General features: G+C 43.2%; 1 protein-coding gene across 2 annotated transcripts in view; it reads left to right on the forward strand.

Moving 5' to 3' along the window:
* The window catches only part of slc5a12 (solute carrier family 5 member 12), a 32032-nt gene extending 28160 nt beyond the window's left edge, over positions 1–3872 (forward strand). Inside the window, exons 14-15 of one of the 2 annotated variants that reach the window (XM_036960937.1) lie at positions 995–1116; positions 3595–3872. In XM_036960937.1, the coding sequence (XP_036816832.1) occupies positions 995–1116; positions 3595–3765 (293 nt within the window). In that variant the 3' untranslated portion in view covers positions 3766–3872. The remainder of the gene's footprint in view (positions 1–994; positions 1117–3594) is intronic. The other variant, XM_036960947.1, reaches the window with a different exon arrangement.
* The last annotated feature ends 8853 nt before the right edge of the window (positions 3873–12725 follow it).

A 12725-nucleotide genomic window follows, 5' to 3' on the forward strand; every position in this document is an offset into this window, starting at 1 on the left:
TCTGGATTTTTTCCCCTCATTTTGTCTGGCATAGTTGAAGTGTAGCTATGATTAAATTTACAGGCCTCTCTCATCTTTTTAAGTGGGAGAACTTGCACAATTGGTGGCTGACTAAAAGCTTTTTTTGCCCCACTGTAATTAGAACCATCGAATGGGGATTCATCAGCACAAACATTAGATGACAGAATCAAATATAACTTTTTTAAACGGGTAGATCCTGGATGCTGATTGGACGAGCAGCTTTCAAAAGGTTATATTGCTGCCGTGCTTCTTGCGTCTCCTGAAAATGATGTCATTGGAATATAAGGATCTGTTGTGAAGAATAGATCGTCAGCCCATTCCAGAGCTATAGAGTCACTCTGCTATTATATGTTTCTGTGGTCCTGCTGCAAAGAGACATTAAATCAGCAGGAAGCAGTCACAGAGAACAGGAATCAATGGCTACTGTCTGAAAGACACGGTGGTCTAAACCTCTTAAGTTATGTTGCTGTGGTTCCAGTACTCTTCTGTCATCACATGACCTGTCTGTTTCTGCAAAGGTTCAACACACACTGTCTGTCTGTCTGTCTTTAACTACATCTGCTATATGTAGCAGCTATGTCCCAGCTATGTCCCTAATGCGTGTGTGGTACTTTACACTCACACAATGGCCATTTAGAAAACCATTGATTATATATGTACAACTGCACTGAGAAAGACTGATTTAATGATCTTATTCATTACTGATTGACCAGAGATGGAAAGTCTATTTGGCAGACATGGTATATGGTGTGCCATGTATTTACTGCAGTGGGTCTAACGTGTTGTCAGTATACCACATACCTACCAGCCATCCCATCTAGCACACGAGTGTTCCTGTAGCATCTCTTAATAGAAGGTTCTCATTTTGATAACTTGAATTCTAAATCTTCCCACAACATTCCGAGAACCAAATTGAATTAGTTTGTGTCATTCTCTGAACTTGAAAGTGGAATCTATCTCCGACCTCTGACAGGACACACCAGGAGTCAAGATGTGAAACCGTGGCTCCTACGACCGGTTTGTAACCTCTTCTGCTTTTGGTCAAAGAAGTACAAGAAGATGTGTTGGTGTGGCGTCCATCACGAATTAAAACAGGTGAAAGAGACAAAAGACCGACATGTAAGCATGGTAATAAAAGTTAGCATATCAGAATACAGTATAACATAGCATAACCAGCATGGCCATACAAGGACCTTGTCAGCCAAACAACGTTAGGACATATGATCCTAGAAAAAAAAGTGGTAATATAAATCAAATCAAATTTTATTTGTTACATGAGCCCGAATATAACCGGTGTAGCCCAAATACAACCTTACCGTGAAATGCTTACTTATAAGCCCTTAACCAACAGTTTTTTAGAAAGAGAAGCGTTAAGAAAATATTTACTAAATAAACTAACGTAAAATAATTAAAAAATAAATAAACACAGTAAAATAAAAATAACGAGGCTATATACAGGTTAGTGGGTACAGGTTAGTCACGGTAATATGTATCAATGTAACAGTCCGGTGGCCATTTGACGAGCTATTCAGCAGTCTTATGTCTTGGGGGTAGAAGCTGTTAAGGAGCCTTGGTCTCGGTGCTCCAGGTACCGCATGCCGTGCGGTGGCAGAGAGAACAGTTTATAACTATGGTGGCTGGAGTCTTTGGTATAGAGGTTCTGGATGGCAGGAAGCTTGGCCCTAGTGATGTACTGGGCCGTACACACTACCCTCTGTAGTACCTTGCGGTCTGATGTTGAGCAGTTGCCGTACCAGGCGGTGCCCTGTTCACGACAGTTTTGGTGTGTTTGGAACATGATTGTGGACACCAAGGATCTTGAAGCTCTCGACCTGCTCCACTACATCCCCGTTGATGAGAATGGGGGAGGCATGCTCGGTCCTCTATTTCCTGTAGTCCACAATCATCTCCTTTGTCTTGATCACGTTGAGGGAGAGGTTGTTGTCCTGGCACCACACGGTCAGGTCTCTGACCTCCTCCCTATAGACCGTCTCATTGTCTTCAGTGATCAGGCCCAACCATCGTTGAGTCGTCTGCAAACTTAATGGATGGTGTAGGAGTTGTGCCTGGCCACCAGTCGTGGGTGTACGGGGAGTACAGGAAGCACCCATGAGGTGCCCCGTGTTGAGGATCAGCGTGGAAGATGTGTTATTGCCTACCTTTACCACCTGGGGGCGGCCTGTCAGGAAGTCCAGGATCCAGTTGCAGAGGGAGGTGTTTAGTCCCAGAGTCCTTAGCTTAATTAGGAGCTTTGAGAGCCCTATGGTGTTGAAGGCTGAGCTGTAGTCAATGAACAGCATTCTCACATAGGTGTTCCTTTTGTCCAGGTGGGAAAGGGCAGTGTTGAGTGCAATCATCTGTGGATCTGTTGGGGCGGTATGCAAATTGTAGTGGGTATTGGGTTTCTAGGATGATGGTGTTGATGTGAGCCATGACCAGCCTTTCAAAGCACTTCATGGCTACAGACATGAGTGCTACGGGTCGGTAGTAATTTATGCAGATAACCTTGGCTTTCTTGGTCTCAGGGACTATAGTGGTCTGCTTGAAACATGTAGGTATTGCAGACTCTGTCAGGGACAGGTTGGAAATGTCAGTGAAGCCAGTTGGTCAGCGCATGCTCTGAGTACACGTCCTGGTAATCCATCTGGCCCTGCGGCCTTGTAAATGTTGACCTGTTTAAAAGGTCTTATTCACATCGGCTACGGAGAGCGTGATCACACAGTCGTCCGGGACAGCTGGTGCTCTCATGCATGTCTCAGTGTCATTCATGCAGTGTTTCTTGCCTCTAAGAGCGCATAGAAGTCATTAAGCTCCCGAGTGGCGCAGCGGTCTAAGGCACTGCATCGCAGTCACTACAGACCCGGGTTCGATCCCAGGCTGTATTACAACCGGTAGTCATCGGGAGTCTCATAGGGCAGCGCACAATTGACCCAGCGTCGTCCGGGTTAGGGAAGGGTTAGGGTTAGGGAAGGGTTAGGGTTAGGGAACGGGTTAGGGAAGGGTTAGGATTAGGGTTTAGGGAAGGGTCAGGGAAGGGTTTGGGTTAGGGAAGGGTTAGGGAAGGGTTAGGCAAGGGTTTGGCCGGGAGGGCTTAACTTGGCTCAGCGTGCTCTAGCGACTCCCTGTGGCGGCCTGGAACCCTGCAGGCTGACTTCGGTTGTCAATTGAACGGTGTTTCCTCCGACACATTGGTGAGGCTGCCTTCCGGGTTAAGCTGGCGGGTGTTAAGAAGCGCGGTTTGGCGTATGACTCAACCTTCGCCTCCCGAGCTTGTTGGGGAGTTGCAGCGATGACACAAGATCAAAATTTGGGAGAAAAAAATGTTGATAAATAAATAAAAATAAGTCGAGCATCAGAGCTGGTGTAGTAGGATTCAATCTTAGTCCTGTATTGACGCTTTGCCTGTTTGATGGTTCGTCGGCGGGCACAGCGTGATAGCGAAGCGCATAGCTGTAACTACAGTAGTACTACACCGGTATTTGAGAAACTCAATGCTAAGTCTTACCAATAAGGTGCATGTGTTCAGCCTGGGTCTAGTGTGACATCTCAATACCTATTTCTCTTGTATACTAGGACATGGAGTGCCCAGACACAGACACGGTTAAAGACGAAGGTCCCTTTGTCAAGGAAGATATCGGCAGGAAGGGGATGAAGAGGAAAGTACAACCTGCCAAAAACTGTTATAACCTGCAAGAGAAAGCACATGACAACGCTGGCTTTACCGAAGACACAAAGCCTTTTTAAAAAGCCATAGAACTAGAATGACTACTTACTGTAATTCTATGTGTGTGTTAAAAGCATTATAATGTTTAGTCTCTGAAAGGTAATAAAAATGGTTAGATTGGTGACTACATGATAAAAGCAGTAACACCCACTCTCTGACACCAACTCTCTGCTCCACTTTAAACACACATTCTGTGTGTTCCAAATGGCACCCTATTCATAGGGGCTCTGGTCTAAAGTAGTGCAGTATATAGGGAATAGGGTTCTATAGGGTTCTGGTCTAAAGTAGTGCACTATATAGGGAATAGGGTTCTATAGGGCTCTGGTCTAAAGTAGTGCACTATATAGGGAATAGGGTTCTATAGGGCTTTGGTCTAAAGTAGTGCAGTATATAGGGAATAGGGTTCTATAGGGCTCTGGTAAAAGGTAGTGCACTATATAGGGAATAGGGTTCTATAGGGCTCTGGTAAAAAGTAGTGCACTATATAGGGAATAGGGTGCCGTTTGGGACAGTTATTTACAATACTGTAAAACCTGGCGGAAGCAATCAAGAGTGCAGGTGTTTTTCCTTTGTACACCTGGAACACAAAACGAGGCGTGAATATAAATCTACTTCCTGGAACACAAAACGAGGCGTGAATATAAATCTACTTCCTGGAACACAAAACGAGGCGTGAATATAAATCTACTTCCTGGAACACAAAACGAGGCGTGAATATAAATCTACTTCCTGGAACACAAAACGTGAATATAAATCTAACACACTCAAACAAAAATAACATTCCCGAACAGCTGATACAAAAGATAAATCCATGATTTATTACAGAAAAAGTCTGATTATATTCCATCATATTATTTTTAAGTCTTCATATTTAGGCATGTTTTTCCACGTATACAGGGATGAAGTGATAACAGTGTTCAGTGTTGCTGCACCTCATGTTAGAACAATTGATGACATGGAAAAGATAGTAAATCCAAGGTCTACTGGGCCTCCTCCTCAGGGGCGGTCTCAGGGACACACATTAAGACTAATCCTGAACTTTTTAATGGTGACTCCATTGATCTTTGCTTTTTTGGTCCAGAACTAAGCTTCACCTGTGTCTGGGAAACCGTCCCCAAAAAATAAAATCAAATCTAATTTAATTTGTCACATACGCATGGTTAGCAGATGTTATTGGTCACGTACACATGGTTAGCAGATGTTAATGCGAGTGTAGTGAAATGCTTGTGCTTCTAGTTCCGACAATGCAGTAATATCCAACGAGTAATCTAACCTAAAAATTCCACAACAACTACCTTATGCACACAAGTGTAAAGGAATGAATAAGAATATGTACATAAAGATATATGAATGAGTGATGGTACAGAACGGCATAGGCAAGATGCAGTGGATGGTATCGAGTACAGTATATACATATGAGATGAGTAATGTAGGGTATGTAAACATATGAAAGTGGCTAGTGATACATGTACTACATAAAGATGGCAAGATGCAGTAGATGGTATAGAGTACAGTATATACATATGAGATGAGTAATGTAGGGTATGTAAACATATGAAAGTGGCTAGTGATACATGTACTACATAAAGATGGCAAGATGCAGTAGATGGTATCGAGTACAGTATATACATATGAGATGAGTAATGTAGGGTATGTAAACAAGATGCAGTAGATGGTATAGAGTACAGTATATACATATGAGATGAGTAATGTAGGGTATGTAAACAAGGTGCAGTAGATGGTATAGAGTACAGTATATACATATGAGATGAGTAATGTAGGGTATGTAAACAAGGTGCAGTAGATGGTATAGAGTACAGTATATACATATGAGATGAGTAATGTAGGGTATGTAAACAAGGTGCAGTAGATGGTATAGAGTACAGTATATACATATGAGATGAGTAATGTAATAATAGCAAGAGATTCAACTAAAACCGTTCTAATTTCCATTACCCACCTCGTTCATTTGATATTTTTTCATTCATCCTTTTTAACCTCTTGAGTCCCAAAACAATATAAACAAAACAATATTTCCAGCCAGATTACAGTCTTCAAACTTCAAACAAGGAAGATTTTGCTGCGTCCGTCCTAGAAACACGACTTGAGCTTTTTGTTTTTTAATACGTTGTCATTAAAGCCTTTCTTCAAAACGTCTTGGGAAGAAATATTATCAATCGGTACTTCAATCAACAATCTATTATCTCGACTGATTAACAATCATGACGAAATAAGATAACTATTTTCTTTTGACAGAATAGAGACACATTGCTTTCCAAGACTTGTTGATTTAACACAGGTAAACTCTGGCTAATAGCAGTCATGCATAGATTTCCAATGACCAATCACATCGAAGGGGAAGATGTTTTCTGACCAATCACATCGAAGGGGAAGATATTTTCTGACCAATCACATCGAAGGGGAAGATATTTTCTGACCAACCACATCAAAGGGAAGAACATTCAGAGGACACGGTTTACATTCATAGAAATATGATTACTAGAACAGGAAAAGCCCATCACAACACGGAGGATTGAAAGGGAAAGTCCGTTCTATTGATTCTATTTCTATGGTTACATTGCCTTGATTGCAGGTACAGAGACGTGAACGTCATGCTGATCGATTGCATTCAGAATCGCTACAAAAATATTACACACAATCATAAATAATACATTTGAAAAGTATATACATAGGAAAAAGTTAAACAGTTTTATAGAAAGTGTATATAGCAAAGTAAAAATATAAAATTATAACAGTTAAACATGAAATAATATACAATAAAAGTAACAACAAGTAGAGTTGCAAAAGTCCAGCAACTTTCCCAAAATTCCCAGACATTTTCAGAAAAATCCTGCTTAAAAACAAGTGAAGTAAATAATTTGTCCCAATCAAGCCCGTCTGTAATCCCCTTAAAACCAGTCTGTAATCCCCTTAAAACCAGTCTGTAATCCCCTTAAAGCCACAGTCTGTAATCCCCTTAAAGCCAGTCTGTAATCCCCTTAAAGCCAGTCTGTAATCCCCTTAAAACCAGTCTGTAATCCCCTTAAAACCAGTCTGTAATCCCCTTAAAGCCACAGTCTGTAATCCCCTTAAAACCAGTCTGTAATCCCCTTAAAGCCAGTCTGTAATCCCCTTAAAGCCACAGTCTGTAATCCCCTTAAAGCCACAGTCTGTAATCCCCTTAAAGCCACAGTCTGTAATCCCCTTAAAGCCACAGTCTGTAATCCCCTTAAAGCCACAGTCTGTAATCCCCTTGAAGCCAGTCTGTAATCCCCTTAAAACCACAGTCTGTAATCCCCTTAAAGCCACAGTCTGTAATCCCCTTAAAGCCACAGTCTGTAATCCCCTTGAAGCCAGTCTGTAATCCCCTTAAAGCCAGTCTGTAATGCCCTTAAAGCCACAGTCTGTAATGCCCTTAAAGCCACAGTCTGTAATGCCCTTAAAGCCACAGTCTGTAATGCCCTTAAAGCCACAGTCTGTAATGCCCTTAAAGCTACAGTCTGTAATGCCCTTAAAGCCACAGTCTGTAATGCCCTTAAAGCCACAGTCTGTAATGCCCTTAAAGCCACAGTCTGTAATTCCCTTGAAGCCACAGTCTGTAATCCCCTTAAAGCCACAGTCTGTAATTCCCTTGAAGCCACAGTCTGTAATCCCCTTAAAGCCAATCTGTAATCCCTTTAAAGCCACAGTCTGTAATTCCCTTTAAAGCTACAGTCTGTAATCCCTTTAAAGCCACAGTCTGTAATCCCCTTAAAGCCACAGTCTGTAATCCCCTTAAAGCCAATCTGTAATCCCTTTAAAGCCACAGTCTGTAATTCCCTTTAAAGCCACAGTCTGTAATCACCTTAAAGCCACAGTCTGTAATCCCCTTAAAACCACAGTCTGTAATTCCCTTAAAGCCACAGTCTGTAATCCCCTTAAAGCCAGTCTGTAATCCCTTTAAAGCCAGTCTGTAATTCCCTTAAAGCCAGTCTGTAATCCCTTTAAAGCCACAGTCTGTAATCCCTTTAAAGCCAGTCTGCAATCCCTTTAAAGCCACAGTCTGTAATTCCCTTAACACCAGTCTGTAATCCCCTTAAAGCCACAGTCTGTAATCCCCTGAAAGCCACAGTCTGTAATCCCCTTAAAGCCACAGTCTGTAATCCCCTTAAAGCCAAAGTCTGTAATCCCCTTAAAGTCAGTCTGTAATCCCCTTAAAGCCACAGTCTGTAATCCCCTTAAAGCCAGTCTGTAATCCCCTTAAAGCCACAGTCTGTAATCCCCTTAAAGCCAAAGTCTGTAATCCCCTTAAAGCCAAAGTCTGTAATCCCCTTAAAACCAGTCTGTAATCCCCTTAAAACCACAGTCTGTAATCCCCTTAAAGCCAGTCTGTAATCCCCTTAAAGCCACAGTCTGTAATTCCCTTAAAGCCACAGTCTGTAATCCCCTTAAAGCCACAGTCTGTAATGCCCTTAAAGCCAGTCTGTAATCCCCTTAAAGTCAGTCTGTAATCCCCTTAAAGCCACAGTCTGTAATCCCCTTAAAGCCAGTCTGTAATCCCCTTAAAGCCAAAGTCTGTAATCCCCTTAAAACCAGTCTGTAATCCCCTTAAAACCACAGTCTGTAATCCCCTTAAAGCCAGTCTGTAATCCCCTTAAAGCCACAGTCTGTAATTCCCTTAAAGCCACAGTCTGTAATCCCCTTAAAGCCACAGTCTGTAATGCCCTTAAAGCCAGTCTGTAATCCCCTTAAAGTCAGTCTGTAATCCCCTTAAAGCCACAGTCTGTAATCCCCTTAAAGCCAGTCTGTAATCCCCTTAAAGCCACAGTCTGTAATCCCCTTAAAACCAGTCTGTAATCCCCTTAAAACAAGTCTGTAATCCCCTTAAAACCAGTCTGTAATCCCCTTAAAACCAGTCTGTAATCCCCTTAAAACCAGTCTGTAATCCCCTTAAAACCAGTCTGTAATCCCCTTAAAACCAGTCTGTAATCCCCTTAAAACCAGTCTGTAATCCCCTTAAAACCAGTCTGTAATCCCCTTAAAACCAGTCTGTAATCCCCTTAAAGCCACAGTCTGTAATCCCCTTAAAGCCACAGTCTGTGGCCTTCAGGGCCGTACCTGTGATTGGTCTCTGGGCCTTCAGGGCCGTACGTGTGATTGGTCTCTGGGCCTTCAGGGCCGTACCTGTGATTGGTCTCTGGGCCTTCAGGGCCGTACGTGTGATTGGTCCCTGGGCCTTCAGGGCCGTACGTGTGGTTTGTCTCTGGGCCTTCAGGACTGTAAGTGTGGTTGGTCTCTGGGCCTTCAGGGCCGTACGTGTGGTGTGTCTCTGGGCCTTCAGGACTGTAAGTGTGGTTGGTCTCTGGGCCTTCAGGGCCGTACATGTGGTGTGTCTCTGGGCCTTCAGGACTGTAAGTGTGGTTGGTCTCTGGGCCTTCAGGACTGTAAGTGTGGTTGGTATCATGTACAGTACAGTTCACTACAGGACTCACATTTTGCTGTTGCTGTTTTAGTTCTCTACTTTGCTGCACTATAATCAGAGGCAAATAAATACCAGAGTTTGACAGTGTATATAGTGTTTATCTTCATATCACATTCCTCCAAACAGAATCCTTGGGGGACAGACATTTCAGAGTTTGTTGTTGTAAAAGCCACAATGGAGAAAAAAAACGACAAGAGTATATTTTCTTGTATGTACAGTAAAGCATTTGAGGCACAAAGAGGGACGTGTGATGTTTGTGTCACATTTTGTGGTTGGTTAAAACTGTAGTATAGTAACCACATACACCATATTAACATCCCAGCCCAGGACAATCAAACTCAACAGTCTGTATAATAATGTCTAACATTTACACACAGAATAGAAACGTACAGTAAATAAAGACATGGATGTTGTCTGTCCAGAAATACCAAACTAAATGAACCATGCGTTTTATATGATTTAAATAAAGATAATTAAACTTCTATCAGATGTTTTTTTTTTCCCCAGCTAAATTAACCAAAAATACTTGAACGAATCAGCATGCTTTGAGGGCAATATGAATTAGAATGATTTAGCATAAACAACATTATTATTGTCCATTGTTATTTTTGATAGTCACATACATATGTCACCAGAAGCACTTAGCAACAAGAAACATCACTATTAAGATCATAGAGCAGTAGGACACACAGCTAGTTACTAGCCTATCCAAGTCCACAAGGAGACCCACACAGCTAGTTACTAGCCTATCCAAGTCCACAAGGAGACCAACACAGCTAGTTACTAGCCTATCCAAGTCCACAAGGAGACCCACACAGCTAGTTACTAGCCTATCCAAGTCCACAAGGAGACCAACACAGCTAGTTACTAGCCTATCCAAGTCCACAAGGAGACCAACACAGCTAGTTACTAGCCTATCCAAGTCCACAAGGAGACCAACACAGCTAGTTACTAGCCTATCCAAGTCCACAAGGAGACAAACACAGCTAGTTACTAGCCTATCCAAGTCCACAAGGAGACCAACACAACTAGTTACTAGCCTATCCAAGTCCACAAGGAGACAAACACAACTAGTTACTAGCCTATCCAAGTCCACAAGGAGACCCACACAGCTAGTTACTAGCCTATCCAAGTCCACAAGGAGACCCACACAGCTAGTTACTAGCCTATCCAAGTCCACAAGGAGACAAACACAGCTAGTTACTAGCCTATCCAAGTCCACAAGGAGACCAACACAGCTAGTTACTAGCCTATCCAAGTCCACAAGGAGACAAACACAACTAGTTACTAGCCTATCCAAGTCCACAAGGAGACCCACACAGCTAGCTACTAGCCTATCCAAGTCCACAAGGAGACCAACACAGCTAGTTACTAGCCTATCCAAGTCCACAAGGAGACCAACACAACTAGTTACTAGCCTATCCAAGTCCACAAGGAGACCCACACAGCTAGTTACTAGCCTATCCAAGTCCACAAGGAGACCAACACAGCTAGTTACTAGCCTATCCAAGTCCACAAGGAGACCAACACAACTAGTTACTAGCCTATCCAAGTCCACAAGGAGACAAACACAACTAGTTACTAGCCTATCCAAGTCCACAAGGAGACCCACACAGCTAGTTACTAGCCTATCCAAGTCCACAAGGAGACCCACACAGCTAGTTACTAGCCTATCCAAGTCCACAAGGAGACAAACACAGCTAGTTACTAGCCTATCCAAGTCCACAAGGAGACAAACACAGCTAGTTACTAGCCTATCCAAGTCCACAAGGAGACCAACACAGCTAGTTACTAGCCTATCCAAGTCCACAAGGAGACCAACACAGCTAGTTACTAGCCTATCCAAGTCCACAAGTAGACCAACACAGCTAGTTACTAGCCTATCCAAGTCCACAAGGAGACCAACACAGCTAGTTACTAGCCTATCCAAGTCCACAAGGAGACCAACACAGCTAGTTACTAGCCTATCCAAGTCCACAAGGAGACCAACACAGCTAGTTACTAGCCTATCCAAGTCCACAAGGAGACCAACACAGCTAGTTACTAGCCTATCCAAGTCCACAAGGAGACCAACACAGCTAGTTACTAGCCTATCCAAGTCCACAAGGAGACCAACACAGCTAGTTACTAGCCTATCCAAGTCCACAAGGAGACCAACACAGCTAGTTACTAGCCTATCCAAGTCCACAAAGAGACCAACACAGCTAGTTACTAGCCTATCCAAGTCCATGGGAGACCAAAACAGCTAGTTACTAGCCTATCCAAGTCCACAAGTAGACCCACACAGCTAGTTACTAGCCTATCCAAGTCCACAAGGAGACCAACACAGCTAGTTACTAGCCTATCCAAGTCCACAAGGAGACAAACACAGCTAGTTACTAGCCTATCCAAGTCCATGGGAGACCAACACAGCTAGTTACTAGCCTATCCAAGTCCACAAGTAGACCAACACAGCTAGTTACTAGCCTATCCAAGTCCACAAGGAGACCAACACAGCTAGTTTCTAGCCTATCCAAGTCCACAAGGAGACCAACACAGCTAGTTACTAGCCTATCCAAGTCCACAATGAGACAAACACAGCTAGTTACTAGCCTATCCAAGTCCACAAGGAGAGCAACACAGCTAGTTACTAGCCTATCCAAGTCCACAAGGAGACAAACACAGCTAGTTACTAGCCTATCCAAGTCCACAAGGAGACCAACACAGCTAGTTACTAGCCTATCCAAGTCCACAAGGAGACCAACACAGCTAGTTACTAGCCTATCCAAGTCCACAATGAGACCAACACAGCTAGTTACTAGCCTATCCAAGTCCACAATGAGACAAACACAGCTAGTTACTAGCCTATCCAAGTCCACAAGGAGACCAACACAGCTAGTTACTAGCCTATCCAAGTCCACAAGGAGACAAACACAGCTAGTTACTAGCCTATCCAAATCCACAAGGAGACCAACACAGCTAGTTACTAGCCTATCCAAGTCCACAAGGAGACAAACACAGCTAGTTACTAGCCTATCCAAGTCCATGGGAGACCAACACAGCTAGTTACTAGCCTATCCAAGTCCACAAGTAGACCAACACAGCTAGTTACTAGCCTATCCAAGTCCACAAGGAGACCAACACAGCTAGTTTCTAGCCTATCCAAGTCCACAAGGAGACCAACACAGCTAGTTACTAGCCTATCCAAGTCCACAATGAGACAAACACAGCTAGTTACTAGCCTATCCAAGTCCACAAGGAGAGCAACACAGCTAGTTACTAGCCTATCCAAGTCCACAAGGAGACAAACACAGCTAGTTACTAGCCTATCCAAGTCCACAAGGAGACAAACACAGCTAGTTACTAGCCTATCCAAGTCCACAAGGAGACCAACACAGCTAGTTACTAGCCTATCCAAGTCCACAATGAGACCAACACAGCTAGTTACTAGCCTATCCAAGTCCACAATGAGACAAACACAGCTAGTTACTAGCCTATCCAAGTCCACAAGGAGACCAACACAGCTAGTTACTAGCCTAT

Source organism: Oncorhynchus mykiss, chromosome 2 (genome assembly GCF_013265735.2).
Source record: "Oncorhynchus mykiss isolate Arlee chromosome 2, USDA_OmykA_1.1, whole genome shotgun sequence".
NCBI lineage: Eukaryota > Metazoa > Chordata > Actinopteri > Salmoniformes > Salmonidae > Oncorhynchus > Oncorhynchus mykiss.